The sequence below is a fragment of the Antechinus flavipes genome, chromosome 3, assembly GCF_016432865.1.
Source record: "Antechinus flavipes isolate AdamAnt ecotype Samford, QLD, Australia chromosome 3, AdamAnt_v2, whole genome shotgun sequence".
In the NCBI taxonomy this organism is placed as follows: Eukaryota; Metazoa; Chordata; class Mammalia; order Dasyuromorphia; family Dasyuridae; genus Antechinus; species Antechinus flavipes.
In genome coordinates this window covers 455,066,810-455,084,266 of record NC_067400.1, presented here as the reverse complement: position 1 = coordinate 455,084,266, position 17,457 = coordinate 455,066,810, and the positions used below count along the sequence as shown (strand labels likewise).

The window sequence follows — 17,457 nt, the reverse complement described above, 5'->3', positions numbered from 1 at the left end:
TTGGATAGGACTAATTTGGATCTGCACGCTGTTGCCAACCTTGGTTTCTGTCTCAGCCCCTAGTGGTCCTTGGTAAATTTTGACTTTAGATAAAATCTGGCTTCTTGTATGACCAATTTGGTTCCATCCCTTGATGTTTCTCTGACTGGCCTCAATGGCTTACTGGTCTCAGACCTCCTGCTTACCCAGTCACTAAATTGATCTTGTTACCTTCTGTGCTCTGAGGAGTGCATGGAAGAGCCCTGTCTCTCTATGCAATGATCAACAGAGACAAATTCCAATTAGGCATCTATTCTACCTTGTCTCTATTGCCAAGTTTAGAGTCTGGCTGAAGGACCCCAATTATTTGAGTTCATAATGGCTTACATTCCTCTCTTAGAGTGCTGGTTGGCTTCAAATTTATTAGAGGAAGCTTACAATGGCTTCCTAGAAAGAGTTAATCTTCCTGGTTCTGCTGGCCTCCATTTTCCTGACACATGTCCCTTAATTATGCCAGCCTTATTGGTGGAGAGGCCCTTCTGCCCATTTTTTGTGCATCTTTTTTGTGAAATTCTGAATGGGATAATGAAGTATACTTCCTTTTTTCCCTTCAGTTTTCTTTATCACTTTTTTACATTTACTTTCACTTTATCATAATTATATTTCACTTTATCATATTTACTGTGGTGTGTGTTTTTTTTCTTTTTTGCTGAGGCAACTGGTGTTAAGTGAACTACTTTGGTGTTTTTTTTTAAAGAGCTAGACTTCTGTATGACCTTTTACATTATCACTTTAACTAGAAATCTTCATCTTGAGCTTAATTCCTGGCAAAATTCTTGAATGTGTCATTAAAAGAATAGCATGCAAGAACTAAGAAAGGGAAATGATGATCTGAAATCCATCATACCTTCTTCAAGAACAAGTCATCCCAAACTAATGTCATTTCCTTTTTTGATAGGGTTACAGGTTAGTAGACAAGAGATGCTTTAGTCAAAGTTTCCAACTAAGTATTTCACAAACTTTCCTTTGGTATACCTGAGCACAAGACAAAGAGATGTAGACTGGATTATAGAACAATTATTCATCTTTCAAATTAGTTGAATGACTGGATTTGAAGGGTAATCATTAATGGCTTAATATCAATCTGGAACTTCTCTAATTTATTTTCTCAGGCATCTGCACTAGGTTCTGTGATATGGAAACATTGATTCAGATGGTTTAGACATAGACAAGATATTTACCAAGCTGGAGAATGATAATCAACAAAAATTTATTAATGACATGCTATTCACTATGGGAAAAAAAGCAAAAATGAAAATCTCTGCCCATGGGAGTTTATACTTTAATGTGATGATAATATTGTATATATATAGCAATGTATTTAAAAAAAAAAACTACATTTGGTGGGGAAGGCACTCTCAGCTGAGTGGATCAATGACTTGTGTAAGGAGAAGATATTTGAGCTGACCTTAAAGGAAAAGGGATCATAAGAGGTACAGAAGAGGAAAAAGTCCATGATAATTTTGGTGGACAGCCTAGACAGATGGAGAGGAATGAGAGATGGATTATTATGTGCAAGGAACAAGAAGAAAGCAATTTGGCAGGACAATAGAGTATGTAAAGAGGAATACTGCCTAATAGAGTTAGTGAGAGTAAGTTGAAGGGATTTAAATGTCAGAGGAGTTTTTATTTCATCCTAGAAGTAATAGGGAGACCCTGAGTTTATTGAATTGGGCATTGATATGGTTAAACCTGTGCTTTAGAACTATCATTTTGTCAGTTACATGGAGAATAATGGAAAGGAAGAAACTGAGTGCAGGAAGGCCAATTAGAAAACTATTGCAATAGTGCAGGTAAGTAGGGATGACAGATTGAACTGGAGTGGGCAAGTGATTAGAGAGAAGGGTGTGAATTATGGAGCTGGAATTGATAAGACTTGGCAGTTGATTGGATTTGTGGCATAAAATAGAGTGAGGAATCAAATATAACTCTAGAATAAAAACCTCAGTGAGTAAAAGCGTGATAGTACCTGTGAAAGAAATAAGGAAGTTTGTAAGAAGGATAGATTTTGGGAGAAAAATAATTGAGTTCTGCTGTGAATACATATAGTATCTAAAGTTTGAAATGTCCTAAACAATATATATATATATGTCAAAATAATGGCCTTGATCTAATAAGTTAGATTTTAATAGGGATAAATAGATTTATACTGGGCTCAAAAAAATTAGTTGCACAAACATAGGCTAGGGATGGTATAGCTAAACAAAAGTTCCTATTTATTAGGCTCCATAGTCACATAGTCCATTGTTAAGTACTTTTACAATCAATTAATAAATATTTATTAACTACCTACTATGTGCCAGGCACTGAGCTAAGTACTGGAAAAATTATTTTATCCTCACAATTACCTGAGGTAAATGCTATTATTATCTCGATTTAATGGATTAGAACACTGAAGTGGGACAATGGTTAAGTAACAATTAGTAAAAGGCCATATTTGAACTCATTTCATAGACTCCAAATCTAGTGTTTTATTCAGTGAGTTTCCTAGCTGCCTCTGAATAATCATCTGAAATAGCCACTAATGAAAACTGATGAGAGGGACTTTAGGCTGGATAGAAGGGGAGTCCAAAACACAAACAAAAGAAACAATAGTCCTTCACTATTCTGCTCTGGTCAGACTTGTGTTGAATTCTGGGAATCACATTTTCAGAAGGATGTTTGATAAAGTGGAGTAAACCCCAAGGAGGGCAAGAAATTATAAGGGGATTGGGGATAATGCCATTAGGGGTGTTTAACGGGCAGAAGAAAAAGATTGTATGGAAATAATTGTCTTCAAGTATTTGAAGAACTGTTATGTGGAATTGGGGTAGATCAGTTTTGCTAGGCTAAAACATAGGCAGAACCGGGAGCAATGGGTGGAAGTTTAAAAGAGTAAAATCTGATATAAAGAAAACCTTCTTAAGAAAAGTTCCCAAAATGGAAAATGGTGTCTTAGGACATCACTTGTTCTGGACTTTGTTGGAGCTATTCTCGTTTAGGTACATGTTTAATTAGATGATAGTGAGAGAAACCTTCTATTTCTGGAATTTTATGAGCTTAGGATTGAATGATTATTTTTCTGAAGGCTATTCAGCAGTATTTGGGCTGCCTGTAATTCATACAGTCAATAGGATCATAAGATTTAGAGTGGATTTAAAAGGGAGCTTAGATCTTCTAATCCAGAGGCTCTTGTGTCAAGGATTTTTTTTTTTTTTTTTTTTTGGCAATCTGGTGTCTAGAGATTCCCTACTAATATAAGGTTTTTAAATGCTTATAATACATGAGATTTTAATGAAAACCGTTATATTGAAATTAGTCAATCCTTATTAAAAAAAAGTTTATGAACTCCCCATTAAGGAACCTCTGAGCTAGTCTACTCCTTCTTTTATACACAAGAATACTGAAGACTAACTAGAGAGATTAAACACTTGACTGGTCCAAGGTCACATAGCTACTAAATCCAATATAAATTGCTTTCAGAAGTGGGATCTATTTCTGGCACTTCTCATTTCTGTAAGATACTATCCACTATCATGTTCAGCATCACCAGATGAATCTAGATGGTTAGGTGGATTAAGATTTTGGCCCACCCACTGCTTATTTTTATTTAAGTTTAATGCCTTGATTCAAGGCTTATTATTTATTAAGGACTTGAATTCAAAGCTAGGTGGGAAGAAGTAAACAAATATTCCCGGGAGATATAGGTTAAGTGGCCAAGTGATCAAACATATAGTGCTTTTGTCATGGTTTTTCCAAGAATATTTGTGAAAGGGATGAATTGTCTTTATTTCTCATTAACAAAGGAGACTTTAGCTGATATTGTTAAATACATTAAGTCCCCAAATTAGGAAAATTAAACAGCCATCAAATTTAGAATAACAAGAAGGCTGGATTATGTAGCAGGTCTTTCTTTTTTAAACTACAAAAAAAAAAAAAAAAAAAAAAAAAAAGGGCCTGAGTTTTTGCCAATTACCTGCCAAATTCTTCTGTATAGAGTTAGAACTAATTGTTAGTTCTAATTCATTGAAATATGACAGCTGAATTTTAACACCTAAGTTCATTTACTTATTAATAAAGTTCAAAGACAGAATACATTTCCTAATGAAAATGACCAATCTAGAGTTTTTGTTTTTTAGTGAAGCCTTATATTTCAATGTTCAACAAATTAGAATTAGAGAAAAACTTAGAAGTTTTTTCTTTTTTTTTACTTCTTTGTGAAGGGTCACACTCTTAAAGAAACACAAAAGAAATCTGATCATAGAATATATGTAGATCAGGAGGTGGAGAAGAAACTGTATCCAAGCACCAGACAGCAAAGATGCAAGAACAGATGGCAAGATTTGAGAATAAGACAAAGGTATTATCCAAATCAGGCCAGAAGTGGAGTTATATATTACATATGTACCAGAAACTACAGAAATGAGACTAAAACTCAGTGTCATAAAAGAAAATGATCTAAAGGACAACATAGAGTTGTGAATTTTAAGAAAAATGGGAAAATAACACTGACTCTAAGAAGGCAGAGAGAAGAGAAGCAGAAAAACTGAAAGAGAAGGTTAGGCTAAAGACACTTAGGTTCACAATTATTCCTGTGTTGTAAGATTTAATAGTGGCTTTAAAAATATCAATTAAAGTGGAAAAATCTTAAAGCTCCTGAGTAGTACTGAGAAAAGGAGTAACACGCCAGTCAAACAGGGTCCGCTAAATAATGCTAGTAAAGAAAACCTCTCTAAGAAGTCTTGGTGCTTGTGCAGCTAAATTAAATGCCTGTAAATCTTTGGTGTTACTCCTTTGGTTCCAGGGCTTGAACCATTAGGCAACAGAGGTGCCATTTCTGACACTGAGGTTTTGGATGTATCCAATCACACCTAAACTTTGATGCAGGACATCTCATAATCTGTTAAATTGGGGCAAATTTTTGGTGATTTTATTTTAAACTGAGTATTGATTATGCATTTATTTTTGAAAAATAAGTGAAATAAGAAACACTATTATAGTTATATATGTGTTGCATCCTCCCCATTGCCCATTAGTTAGAACTGTTAAAAACAGAATAGAACAGGCTCTCTTTTCAGTAAGTCTCTGTATGACCATTTGTTAAGAGTAGGAATGGAAACCTCTTTCTGAAGTCTCTCCATCTCTAAGCCAATGACAATAATAAAATTCTGAAATGGGTAGTACTACACAAATATTACCGTTATCAGTTTTACAGATAAGGAAGCTGAGGAGGCTCAAGGAGATTAAGTGACTTGATTCTGTTTATAAAGCTAGTTGACTGAGTTAGGATCCAAATCCAAATTTAGCTCTGCCAGGGTATACCTAAACTTTGATGTAGAATAAAATATTGAGACATATTTGTACTAATCTCACCTTGTGTCAAATTAAGACAAATTCCTAGTGTTTTCATTTTAACCTAAGTATTGATTATGCATTTATTGTTTACAAATAAATAGAATGAGGAACACTGTGTTATAGTTATGTATATATTGCATCCTCCTATTAAAATTGTAAACTTTATTAAGAACAAGATACCATGTCTAATTCAACTTCTACATCTCTCCTACTTCTTAGAACACTGAATTGCAAAAAGTGGGTCCTTAAAAAGCACTGAAGTTTGTTTATTTAGCGTACCTATTATTTAATGTCTCAATGAATTCTTTCTCTACTAATTACTTTCTTTAAATTATTTAGCAATTTCTAAATAACTCATTCAATTCAATAAGAATTAAGTACCTTATGAGTGCAGAACACTGTTCTAAGTGCTGGAAGAGATACAAAATTTAGCAAAATTTTGCTCTTATGGAACTTACAGAGAGAGGGAGGGAGTTTATGAGAGGGAGAAAAAATATTCAAATACAGATAAAAATAATAAAAAATAAAACATAAGTGCATCATATAGGTGGCAAAATAAAGTGCTTTGTGAGGATGGTTTTAAAGACTAGAATAGGGAGGGATAGGGAAACAAATTTCACAGAGATGATTATTTGAGTCGCACTTTAAAAAAGAAGTAGAAATTCAAAACTTGAATAAGAACAGATAAGACATTACAGACATGGAACAGCTTGAGAAAAGTAAAGAGGCAAAAAAGTGCAAGACTGAGAAACAAAGAGGAGGTCAGACTGGTTGGAGAGTAAAGCAGGTGGAAGGACCTGCATTTGAGGTTAGGCTGTCACTACAGCCTATGGTGGTATATAATGATGGTACCAGACTATGGTTGGCCTCGACTGCCAGGAAAAGAACTCACCAATATGGAAACAATGAGAATTGACCACAGAAAAGTGTTTGGAGGACCACGTTTACATTAAGAAGATTAGATTGGCTACAGTGTTAAGGATGGATCATATAGAGCAGGAGGTGAAGGCAAGAGAAGTTATTAGAACACAATTTATATGATCAGCTATGCAATTAAGTATAAATTATACTAGGGAAAGAATGAAGCAAGAAGAACTGTTGGGAGACTATTAGAATGGTCCAACAAAAGTCAACAATGGGGCATTTGCCTAACCAAGTAAACTGTCAGACTATTCTTTAATTACATTGATATGACACTTATGTGAACTAGAATATAAACAATAAGAAAATAAATATTTAGTATCTATGAATACAATATTTTTAATGAGAACACAGACTACATAAATTTTTTCAATGTAGTAACTGTGTGGAAATAAATCAGATTAAATACCAAAGAAATACATTGGGAACATCACAAACTAAATAATAATATATTAAGTAATTTAAAAAACAAGACTCAGAAGAAAATACCAATAAAAAACATAGTTTTAAACATGATGACAACTGCTTAAACAATTATTGATCTAATCAAGGACCTCTAAAATTACCACCCAAATGCACTACAATATTCTTTTATTTAGTTTACAGAAGGATTTTATCAGTACAGGTTGCAGAAAGAAAATGTTTAGTACTATTTACAATTTGTTTTAAAACTCTGCTCTATACAAATTTAATTCTGATCAGTATGAACAATACTTTTGTAGATCTACTGCATATAAAGCAATAACAATGAATAAAATAACCTGATTACATTTAAATGATGTTGACCACCTGGAAACGTTTACCTGTATGTTTAAGGGCTGTGGACACTTATTAAATACAGAACACAATGTCCGCCTGTGACTTTAATTTGTGTGAAAGCTAAAGCTATTTATATGGAATATTTTCTATTATACTACACGCCAATCTATATTTAAATTCTATAGTTAAGTATTTTATAAGATTTTTATTAAATATATTCTACACATATTTGTAATTTCACCCAGGAAGAATTTCTTCCCAGTGAAAAAATATAAAATCTTTTATATTTTTACAGATTTAGATGAAACTAGCTCATGCTTTAGTGCTGTGCAAATTTCTTGAGCATATCAAGTTTTAAATTATTGGTATGAAACAAAAGAATGGCATCCCTTTAAATCATGTATGCCTTAAAAATCAGCTTTTGATTTTAATACAATTGCAAGCACTAATACCAAATGTAGATTACATAAACAAAACTAGTACTATGTCAAAGAGGGTTTTTTTTTTTTTTTAAATATTAAGAATTTGTTTGAAATGGCTAATGAGTAAGCATGACATTGGACACTAAGGTACAGATGAGAAAAAATTACTGGAAAAAACCATCAATTTGCTGATATTCAAATACATAAAACTGATCAGTAGATGAGGTTTTCTAATAGTTACGCACAATAATAAAAGCCTATGGACTACAGGAAATTACCCCTCCCATATTAAGGCTAGAAAACACTCTTTGCCCTAATTGTGCTGTATGAACAAGCACTCGACTATTGTATGACCAAAGAGTGCGCATCATTAATGAAAACAATTAAACAGCTCTCTGCAGAGTGCTTTAATTAACAGGCACATTGTTTTTTCATTTGTTGCAGTTAAAATAGAGTCACTCAGTTTAGTAAATAATCTATGCCAGTGTTGCCACCAAGGTTAACTTTGGTAGAATTCACTGAACAGTTTAGTTTAATTTCCATTTTTCTCCTGCCCCTTCTCCTTAAGAAAAAAAAAAAAAAAGTTGGCCATTGATGAACATTATTAACTGCTGAATGTTTTTCCAGTATGGAATTTATAGATTATTTCTAGGTGTCATGAACAGAGTTACAAATTCTGTTGATGAAAATAATGAAATAATGTCAACCAGTTTTAGTGCAAATTGCATTTGGAACACTTGATTTATTAGTTCTCTGGATGAAAATTTTTATGGCAGCAAAATGATTTCTGCTGTGGAAGATAACATGTTAACCTTTTCTCTTGGATTGACTGAATTCAAAAACCAATGAATTATAGGATTGCTCAACATAAAAATAACTAGAAATAAAAAGTCAAAGTGAAAATGTTCTTGAATCTCTTCTTGCAAGAGAAAATGCAACAACAGTGTTCATGTAATATTTTCAGTTCCATGGATTTACAGACTGTTCCTAAGCATGTCTGAAGCAATGTTGGATCTCTTCTATCCCAGCAGCATGAAAGACAAAGACTTATGTGACACCACACTTAGCAGAAACATCAGCATTTTACAGGATCACACAACAATTGCTTTCTCCAGTCTTTTCACGGTTCCTCTGACCTGTGGAAAATAAACAAAAATACCAATTTACAAGCTAGTAACTTTTTTAAAAAGATCCTATTGAAGGAAAGTATAGAAATGACCCTACCACAACTTTTAAATTCCTTATTTATATGTATTAAGCAGATAGGTGACACAGTAGCTAGTGGCAGGCCTAGAGTCATGAAGACATCTTTTTCAGTTTAAATCTAGCCTCAGACATTTACTAGCTTTGTGATTAGAGGCAAATCACTTTAGTACCTTTGTTAAGAAAACCCCAAATGGGATCATGAAGAGTCGGACATGAAGAAAGATGAACAACAATGATTTACATATATTAAAGAATTATAATAAATACTTTTAAAAACTATTAAATCCCAGAGTGGTTGATTATTTGTTTAATAAGAAACATTCACAAACTGAAGATTTCCTGTGGAAAGTTGAAGGAAAGCCTTGACATATTTGAATGTTTGTTCATGTGCCTCTAGTTGGACAGCTTACCTTGAGAGTTTGGTTCCGGTAATGTCTCTCTAGCCACCAAATGCATCACCGTTGTTTTGCCAAAAGGAAGTTTTAATGCTGTAGGAAAAACAGTAATTTGTTAAAAAAAAAAAAAATTTAGCTACAGAGAATTGAAATCATCTTTTTAACTGGATTAGTACATTTTACTGAGCTTTAATAAGGTGACTACATCCACGCAAAAAAATTTCATATTTTTAAAAAATCACAATTTAAAAATGAAATATATTCTCATGACCAACAAATATATTAACTCACTTGCTTATTCTTAACAAATATTTACTTAATACCTACTGTGTACAAGGCATTGTATGAGCACTGTGTGGGTGTTTTGAAGAAGAATAAGGCACTGGCCTTTTCCCTGTGGAGCTGATAGTCTATTCTTAAAAGGATGATATCTCATTATTTTGAAAATTATAAGGTGTCAAACAACAGTCTCACATGTTAATAATTCCATGCCTGATTTTCAAATTACAATACCTAGGTGATGTCTATCTTTTGACAACTACTAGTTAATCTTGTGAGATTTTTACTTACAAGAATTAAAAAAAAAAAACAACAACAACAAAAAAACTATGGACTCATGTAATTTTTTTTTTATCATCAGCACCCTTACATTTATATAATGCTTTACATTTTTAAAAAACTATTTATTTCAAATAAATTAGGAAAACTGTTAAGGCATTGTAATTGGGATATATTTGTTTCTCTGATTGTATGTTAAAATGTTGTATGTTTGTTTGTTGTTGTATGTTAAAAATATGATACAATCAGCTATACCAAACAAATTTCTACAAACCAAAATAAAAATGATGCATTCTAATTTCTATATCAAGAAGACAACCATTTTTCTAAAAGGGTCAATTTAAAAGAATTACTGTCCTGGCATTGTTCATAAAAACTTTTGCAGTTTCTTCAAGTTTCCAAAAAAAATTACTTTGTATAACTGTATGGAATGTATACATATATTGTTTTTAACATATACTTTAACATATTTAACATATAGGGGACTACCTGCCATCTGGGAGAAGGGGTAGGGGAAGAAGGGGAAAAATTGGAACAAAAGGTTTTGCAGGGGTCAATGCTGAAAAATTAGCCATGTATATATCTTGTAAATAAAAAGCTATTTAAAAAAAAAAAAAAACAGAAAAAAAAACCACACCCACACACAAAAAGAAAATTACTTTGTAATTCTGTGAATATGACAAACATTGAGTAAATCTGGCTTTCTTCACTGATGTTTCAACAGTCATAACACTTATTTAGTTCTACTACCATTCAGTTTGTGATTTCACTACCTATGAATAAGGTTAAAATCATTATTCAGTAATAAACCCTGACTATCTGCTATTCTGATCATTGGCTTATAGAATAATACAGAATTTTAAAAAATAAAGCTCCAGTTTTCCTCAACATTTTTCATAAAGGCCAATGCCCATCTTGTTTAAGGGGAGAATTGTTTTAGATTTGTTTCTTTTCAGAGTCTTTGAATTTTGAACATGGGGCAATGATGACTTCAATGAAGTGAGAAAAAAAGTTGTTAATTTCTTGTATTGCATTTGTATTGTGTCTATTTCCTTCACTGGCAGGACTGGCCATTTCCCCATAACTTTCTGGTGTTAGAGAGCTGCCTGGCACTTGTTTAGTATTACAATAGCCAACATGTGTTGGAGGCAGGACATGACCCTTGCTCAGCTCATACTGATTCCTGGGATGGCTCCACACTCATTATGTAAGCATGCCTCTGCGCGCGCGCGTGTGTGTGTGTGTGTGTGTGTGTGTGTGTGATAAAAACACATTTTGATGATCACAATTGTTTCAACATGGAAATATAAATTGGACTTTTGTTATATAACCTTCCCAAATTTTTTTTGAAAAAACTGATATATTACTTCTACATTCTAACTGGATTAAAAATGAACCTGAATACAAAACCTATACTACCTATAGGCTGTTCAATTGTAGATGAACTTTTTGGTAATAATGATGCATTAACAGGGAAATAAAAAATGAACTGTAATATTCGACTATAAGCAAATTCTACATTATGGTAGAAAGGCTTAGAATAACGATAGATTTAAGCCTATTGAACTTAATTACGTTTGGGCCTATCCTTTTGAGTAAATTTGATTTCTTAAGAAGGTTTTATACTTTTGTGCATATTATAAATGAAGTAACCTTATCAATTTAGAATAGATTCTGCGTTTAAAACAGTTAAATCACTATGATGCTAAAGGTCGCAGAAAGAATATTTGAAATAACTTTTTGGGACAAAATTATTATGTGATATTGACATAATATATAGAATGAATTAAGCTACAAGAATGATAATTCTAAGGAGGTCTTTGGAGACTACAGAAAGAGAGTAGAAATTCAGGAAGAACATTTGTATCACTGTCCACATAGTACTAATACAAGTAGATGAAAAATAAAAAAATTCTAGTAATCCACTTTTAAAAAAAACAAATCTGCACATTACCAACCATCTGATATTTTTATTTTAATTTAACCACTCAATTATATCAGTATTACAACAACCTCAGAAACTGAAGATAATCTTTCTCACTTGGGCCATAGTCTGGTTGCAGAGTATTAATCAAGAAGTTTAAATAGGGCTTTTGCCCCAAGTATAAACAAATTCTGAAGATAACAAACTGTTAACACAGAACCAGGCATCTCCTTTTCCCTCAGGCCAAGACAAGAAGGGCAGTGATATGGGGAAAACTGGTAGGCTGTCCCCAATATTAGAGGTTTCACTGGGACTGGGAATGATCTAGGTACTGGGGAGTTGGGAAAAGGGGGAAGGAGTATGAAGTTTTCCTACCTTCAACCCAGAGATTCCTGTAGGTTCTCAACTATCCATTATCCTAAATATAAAGGTCTGCCCATGCTGGGACTTTTCTCTTATATAAGATGTTAGTCGGGCCAGGACTAAAGGATCCCCTAATTAGCACCAGGATTGGGGGAGGGAGGAAGATCTTATTATCATAAATTCCTAATTCTTCCCATGTTAAAGATAATCCTCCTGCTGCTGCACCTCCCCAAGTGTCAGAAGATGGAACGGGTGCTGGGGTTTGGTTAGATAACCTACCTTCTTTCTACAGCAAAAGATTCTGCCTTTTTACCTAGAGTCAGGTCTCATTAGTTAATTCAAACATGGCCAGTCTAGGGCATCAACTATGGCAGAAGAAGGATCCAGTATCACTATTCTGTTTAAATGTCCAAGAAACAAGGGTACCAATATCTCCCTCTTTTTGCTGAATATAGGGCAAGGCTTAGTCTCAAGCAAAAACCCAAGACCTTTTTGCCTACCCTCAGGAAAGAGAGAGACAAATCAGTGCCCCATGTTTCATGGACATTTAGATAGAGATGGTGGTAAAAAGGAAAAGTGGGTAGGTAAAGAAGGGTAGTGGATCTTTCTCCTCCCATACCTGCTATTCTGATTGGCCATGCACAGATTAATTAGCATTCAGTAATTATTTAATTCACTACTTATTACTGAGTTAAACAATAATTTAATTATGTGACAATCATATAATTAATTGTTAATAAATACATTTATTATGTTCATCACCTAAACAAAAATCCTTAATAAGCAAATAATTAAATAATGTTGAGTTGAGTATTCAGTAATTATTTAAAATAGGAAGAAGTCTTTCCATTGCTCTCCTTTCTTTGACCTAAAGACATCTATAGTTCTCGTTTACATTTTTGAGCACACTTCTTTCTCCAGATTATCTTTCTCAGTTTCTTTTGCTCTAGATTCAGATCTATATACCCAGACTTCATACTTGTCCTGAGGGAAGACCAATTTTAATCAAAGAGTATGAGTGAGGGAGTATTGTCCACGAAACTAGAAAAACAAGCTAAGGCTAAGTTATAAAAGGCTCAAGAAAGCAAAAAGGAGTTTTACCTTCTACCATTAAGGCAAGAGGAGGCTGCTGGACTTGCCTGAGTAGCAAGTCACATGGTCAGACCCATATTTAAGGAAAATTATTTTGGCACAAACATTTAAAAAAAGACTGGAGTGACCAGAAGAGGCAAGGAGCAATTTAAAGGCTGTTTTGATAATCAAGGTGAGATATAATGAAGATATAAACTTCAGTTAAAGCTATATAAATGGAGAGAATGGGTCACAAGTGAGAAATAAAGTAGAGACAGAAAAGACAAGATTTTGCAAATGAAGGAAGAATGAAGATTCCAAGGTAACGCCAGGCTTATGGACCTGGAGAATCCAAAGATGGTAGTTCCTTTGACAAAAACAGGGAAGTTTGTAAGAGGTGAGTGTTTAGGCATAAAAATCATGAGTTTGGTTTGGAACACATTAAATAGATGTCTATAGAACATGTAATTTGAAAACTCTTACAGGCAATTGGACTAAAGCTCAGGGGAGAGACCAGGGCTGGATGTATAGAGACTACTGATCTGGAAATCATCTACATAGAGATGACAGTTAAACTGATGGGAGATAATGAATTAACTAAGAGAGTATGGCAGGTATCAAGAAGACAACCTAGCCCAGAACCTTGATATTGATGATGAGTCAATAGAGGAGAATAAGGGAAGAGTAATATAAATTGAAGGAGAACCAAGAGAGTGCCCAAAAGATGCAACTTGGAAAAATGCAGGAGGAAATTCACATTGCTTCTCCCTTCTCTCCCCCTAACCCCCATCTTCCACTAATCCATGCATCTTGCAGATTTATGGCCGACTTTGGGAGTTCAGAAGCATATCTTCTTTCCTAAATAATTCACTTTCTCAATTAAAGTATAAGCACATTGAAAAGTTAATTTTGTTCATTTTGTCTTTGCATCTTTGCTGCCTATCATAGTGCCTTGTGCCTAATGAATTCTTATATGTAACTTCTTATACATGGCTTATACATGCTTATAGTCTTATGACATAAAAATCCTAGAGCTAAATACAAATTATCAATGTGTCTAATATATTACTGGGAAGTAGCATTTTACCATGACTTTGGGAAAGTCAATGTACTTCTCAAAAGATCAGTTTTCTAAACCGTAAAATGAGAGAGATGGACCAGATGATCACTAAGGTTCCCTCCAGCTCTAAAATTAAATTATTTGATGACTCCAATATTTAAAACAAAAACAAAAAGAAACCTAATTACAAAAAACTACCCACAAGGGGGCGCCCTTAAGCTGCATTAATATAAACATTTTTGCAAAAACCCATTTATTTTTATTCCTCACATGACTAGCAACTCTACTCTAGAGACAGACTAGCCTTACTTTATTGTTTCTTATCATATCATGACCATAGTAATACTCCAACAAATTATCCAAAAATACTACAACAAAACCAATTTAGCCTGAGAAGCAATTAAAAAGTGTGCTCCTCTCAACAGCCTAACTACAACAGAAAAGAATCTAATTGACCAATTCCAATGGAAGGAGAGAGCCATCTACATCCAGAAAAAGGACTGTTGGGATTGAATGTGGATCACAACAGTTTTTTTCACTTTTTTTGTTGCTGTTTGCTTATTTTTTGCTTTCTTTCTCATTTTTTCCCTTTTTTATCTGATTTTTCTTGTCCAACATGATAAATGTAGAAATGTGTATAGAAGAAATGTACATGTTTAACAAATATTGGATTACTTGCTGTTTAGGGGAAGGGGTGGGAGTAAAGGAAAGAAAAAAATTTGGAACGCAAAATTTTGCAAGGATGAATGCTGAAAACTATTTTTGCATATATTTTGAAAATAAAAAGCTATTGTTTTAAAAAAATAAAAATAAAGAAAAAAGTCTGATTCATAAAAGGTTCAATAGTTAGGTTTTACAAAATATTAAGAAAATAGCCTAAAAGAATCCACAAACAAATTCTACTATTCAATAATCAATTTCTCCTACAAAAATGATTTTATTACCTCCTAGTGTCACATTTCCATGTAGAAATCGTCCTTGATAAATAAGTCGAAGAATGTTTGGACTGCTAACCTGTTCTTCTTCCCAGTCTGAAAAGAAATGAGAGAATTATTTATATCAATTCCAAAAGATAGGTAGGGAGTAATATATTGTTCTGATCCACTTTCAAGCTTGGCAAGATGCGACATTTGAAACTTAGCTTCATTTGAAACTCTGCAATGACTATCATAATATACTTCAGTCTCTAGAAGTCAAGCATATTCTTACTTGAAAAGGGGATTTAAGACAAATTTTAGCCTCAATGGAACAAGTCGAAAATCTTGACATGACAAAAGGGTTTATCCCAATAAGAAATTTTGATAATTACTTTAATTTACATCAACTGTATAAGAAGAGGCTAAGATTTAATGGTTTGAATTTTTAAAATTTATATCTCTTTTGGTTGTCAATTCAATTCAACAGACACATAGATGCTAATGCTTGTATATACACATATACATAGGTAAATGCTTCCATGCTGTGTCCTTTTGTTCACAATTCAAAAAATCTTCAGAGGTTTAACTTCTTGTGTATAAGTCTGATCATACATGTTCCACCCAACACAAAACAAAAATTCCTCCTTGGATACCAATATTAGTATGGAACATCTTTGTTACCCTTTTATATTGTGAAAGATTTTTTGGAGGAAAGAGATGGAGGTGAATGGAGAATATCTCTGGAATAAACAGTATCCAAAACAACTAAGAACTGTGGTGAATTAGAAAAGAAAGCAAAAATTGTGAATTTAAATTAACTTTCCTGACTAGTCACTTAAACAAAAAAAAATCTTATGATCCAAAAATAATAATAATAATAATAATAGAGAATAGATCAGTAAAATATCAAGAAAATAATTAATTTTACCATTAAGGAATGGTAAAATATTTTGTTTAAATTAAGAATGGGGAACCTCTAGATATGGTAAATTTGCTAATATAAATTTAAATTAAAGTGTCTATTCCCCCTTTAGTTAATTAATTCAACAACTATTTAAATATACTAAGTACTGCACTAGGTCCTAGAGATCCAAAGAAAAACAATATCATCTGTGCCTCACTGGCTTACATTCTACTTACTGAAAGGAGACATCATGTACATACCTAAATAAACACATAAATATGCAAAGTACTGGATAGGGAAGGGAAGGAGAAGAAGAGAGGAAAGAAGGAATAGTACAACTTTGGGGATGGATCTCACCTAGGACATGACACTTAAGCTGAGCCTTGATAGAAGTCAGGGATTCCATTAGGTAGGAATAGGAGGATGTGTGCCAGTTATTGGGGGGGGGGGGCAGTTTTTGTAAAGGAGTATAATGTTATGCAAAGTGTGTCATTAACAATAAGAGAAATAAAGATAATCAGGACATTTTGGAGATTTTAGCTTAAATTCAGCAATTTGGAAAAGAGATGACAAAGACGGAAATATTAAAGGGTACAGGAAGACAGGCAAATTAGGACATTGATGACTCAAATAGGAATCGATCCAACCAATCTGGAAAACAATTTGGAATTATGTGAGAAAAGTAAATACATTATATGAATCTCAGAGAGATCAAAGACATGGTAGGGAGGGAAGAGATGCAAGAGAATCCACAACATATAAAAATATTCATAGCAGCAGCATCTTGTAAAACAAAAATAAAGAAGGTATCCATTGATTATGACATAGCTAAATAAATCATGATGCAGGAGCATGCAGGAGCATAATGGAAAAATTACTACTCTAAGAAAAACAATATATTTCTATTGGTTCTGAGCTTTTAAATGACTGATTTTGGAGTTTGACTTAAGAAAGTCAGTTTCTATTTTGTTCTATATAGACTTATTCTAAGAAATCTTCAAACATAAAGGAGGTATGCCTCAAGTATAGGTTTTTAACATGGGTAAAAAGGGTTCCCAGCTTCATACTAGAATAGAACATTATTGGGTAGCAGTGCAGAATGATGCAGAAGAGACCAAAACAAAACAACACATACAAAAAGACTGTCCCCTACACATACACACACACACAAATACCCTCACAGAAGTCTACAGACAGACACAGGAAATCTTCAGCACTTTACTGGAGTTCATATGCAGCCTCAGAAAGTAAAGCCAAGGACTTGCCCGAGCTCTGCCCAAAACTCCCCCAAATTCTGTTAAGGACCATGCCTAAGTGAAGGAACAGGTCAATTCTCCTAGAGCCTCCACAGCTGTGGATCATAACATCTGAAAGAGTTGCAGGGCAGTCTTTACTGACACAGGTGTTGCAGACTGGGAATAAGATAAATTGGAGGCAGAGGGAAGAGAAGGGAGGTCAGACAACATAGCTGTCTCTGTCTCCTTGTATCCTCTCACATGAAGAGATCCATTCTTCAGGTCTGAGTTAGACATCCAGCAGCCACTGGCAGGTGGCAGGTGTAGCACAAAAAAAATTCCTTTAAAT

The 17,457-nt window shown here is 33.6% G+C and overlaps 1 protein-coding gene across 1 annotated transcript in view; it reads right to left on the bottom strand.

Moving 5' to 3' along the window:
- Positions 1–6,608: 6,608 nt before the first annotated feature.
- The window catches only part of UBL3 (ubiquitin like 3), a 78,723-nt gene continuing 67,874 nt past the window's right edge, over positions 6,609–17,457 (bottom strand). Inside the window, exons 3-5 of the mRNA XM_051986517.1 lie at positions 14,997–15,083; positions 9,092–9,169; positions 6,609–8,611 (exon numbers count right to left, since the gene is read on the bottom strand). Of these exons, the coding sequence (XP_051842477.1) occupies positions 8,559–8,611; positions 9,092–9,169; positions 14,997–15,083 (218 nt within the window). The 3' untranslated portion in view covers positions 6,609–8,558. The remainder of the gene's footprint in view (positions 8,612–9,091; positions 9,170–14,996; positions 15,084–17,457) is intronic.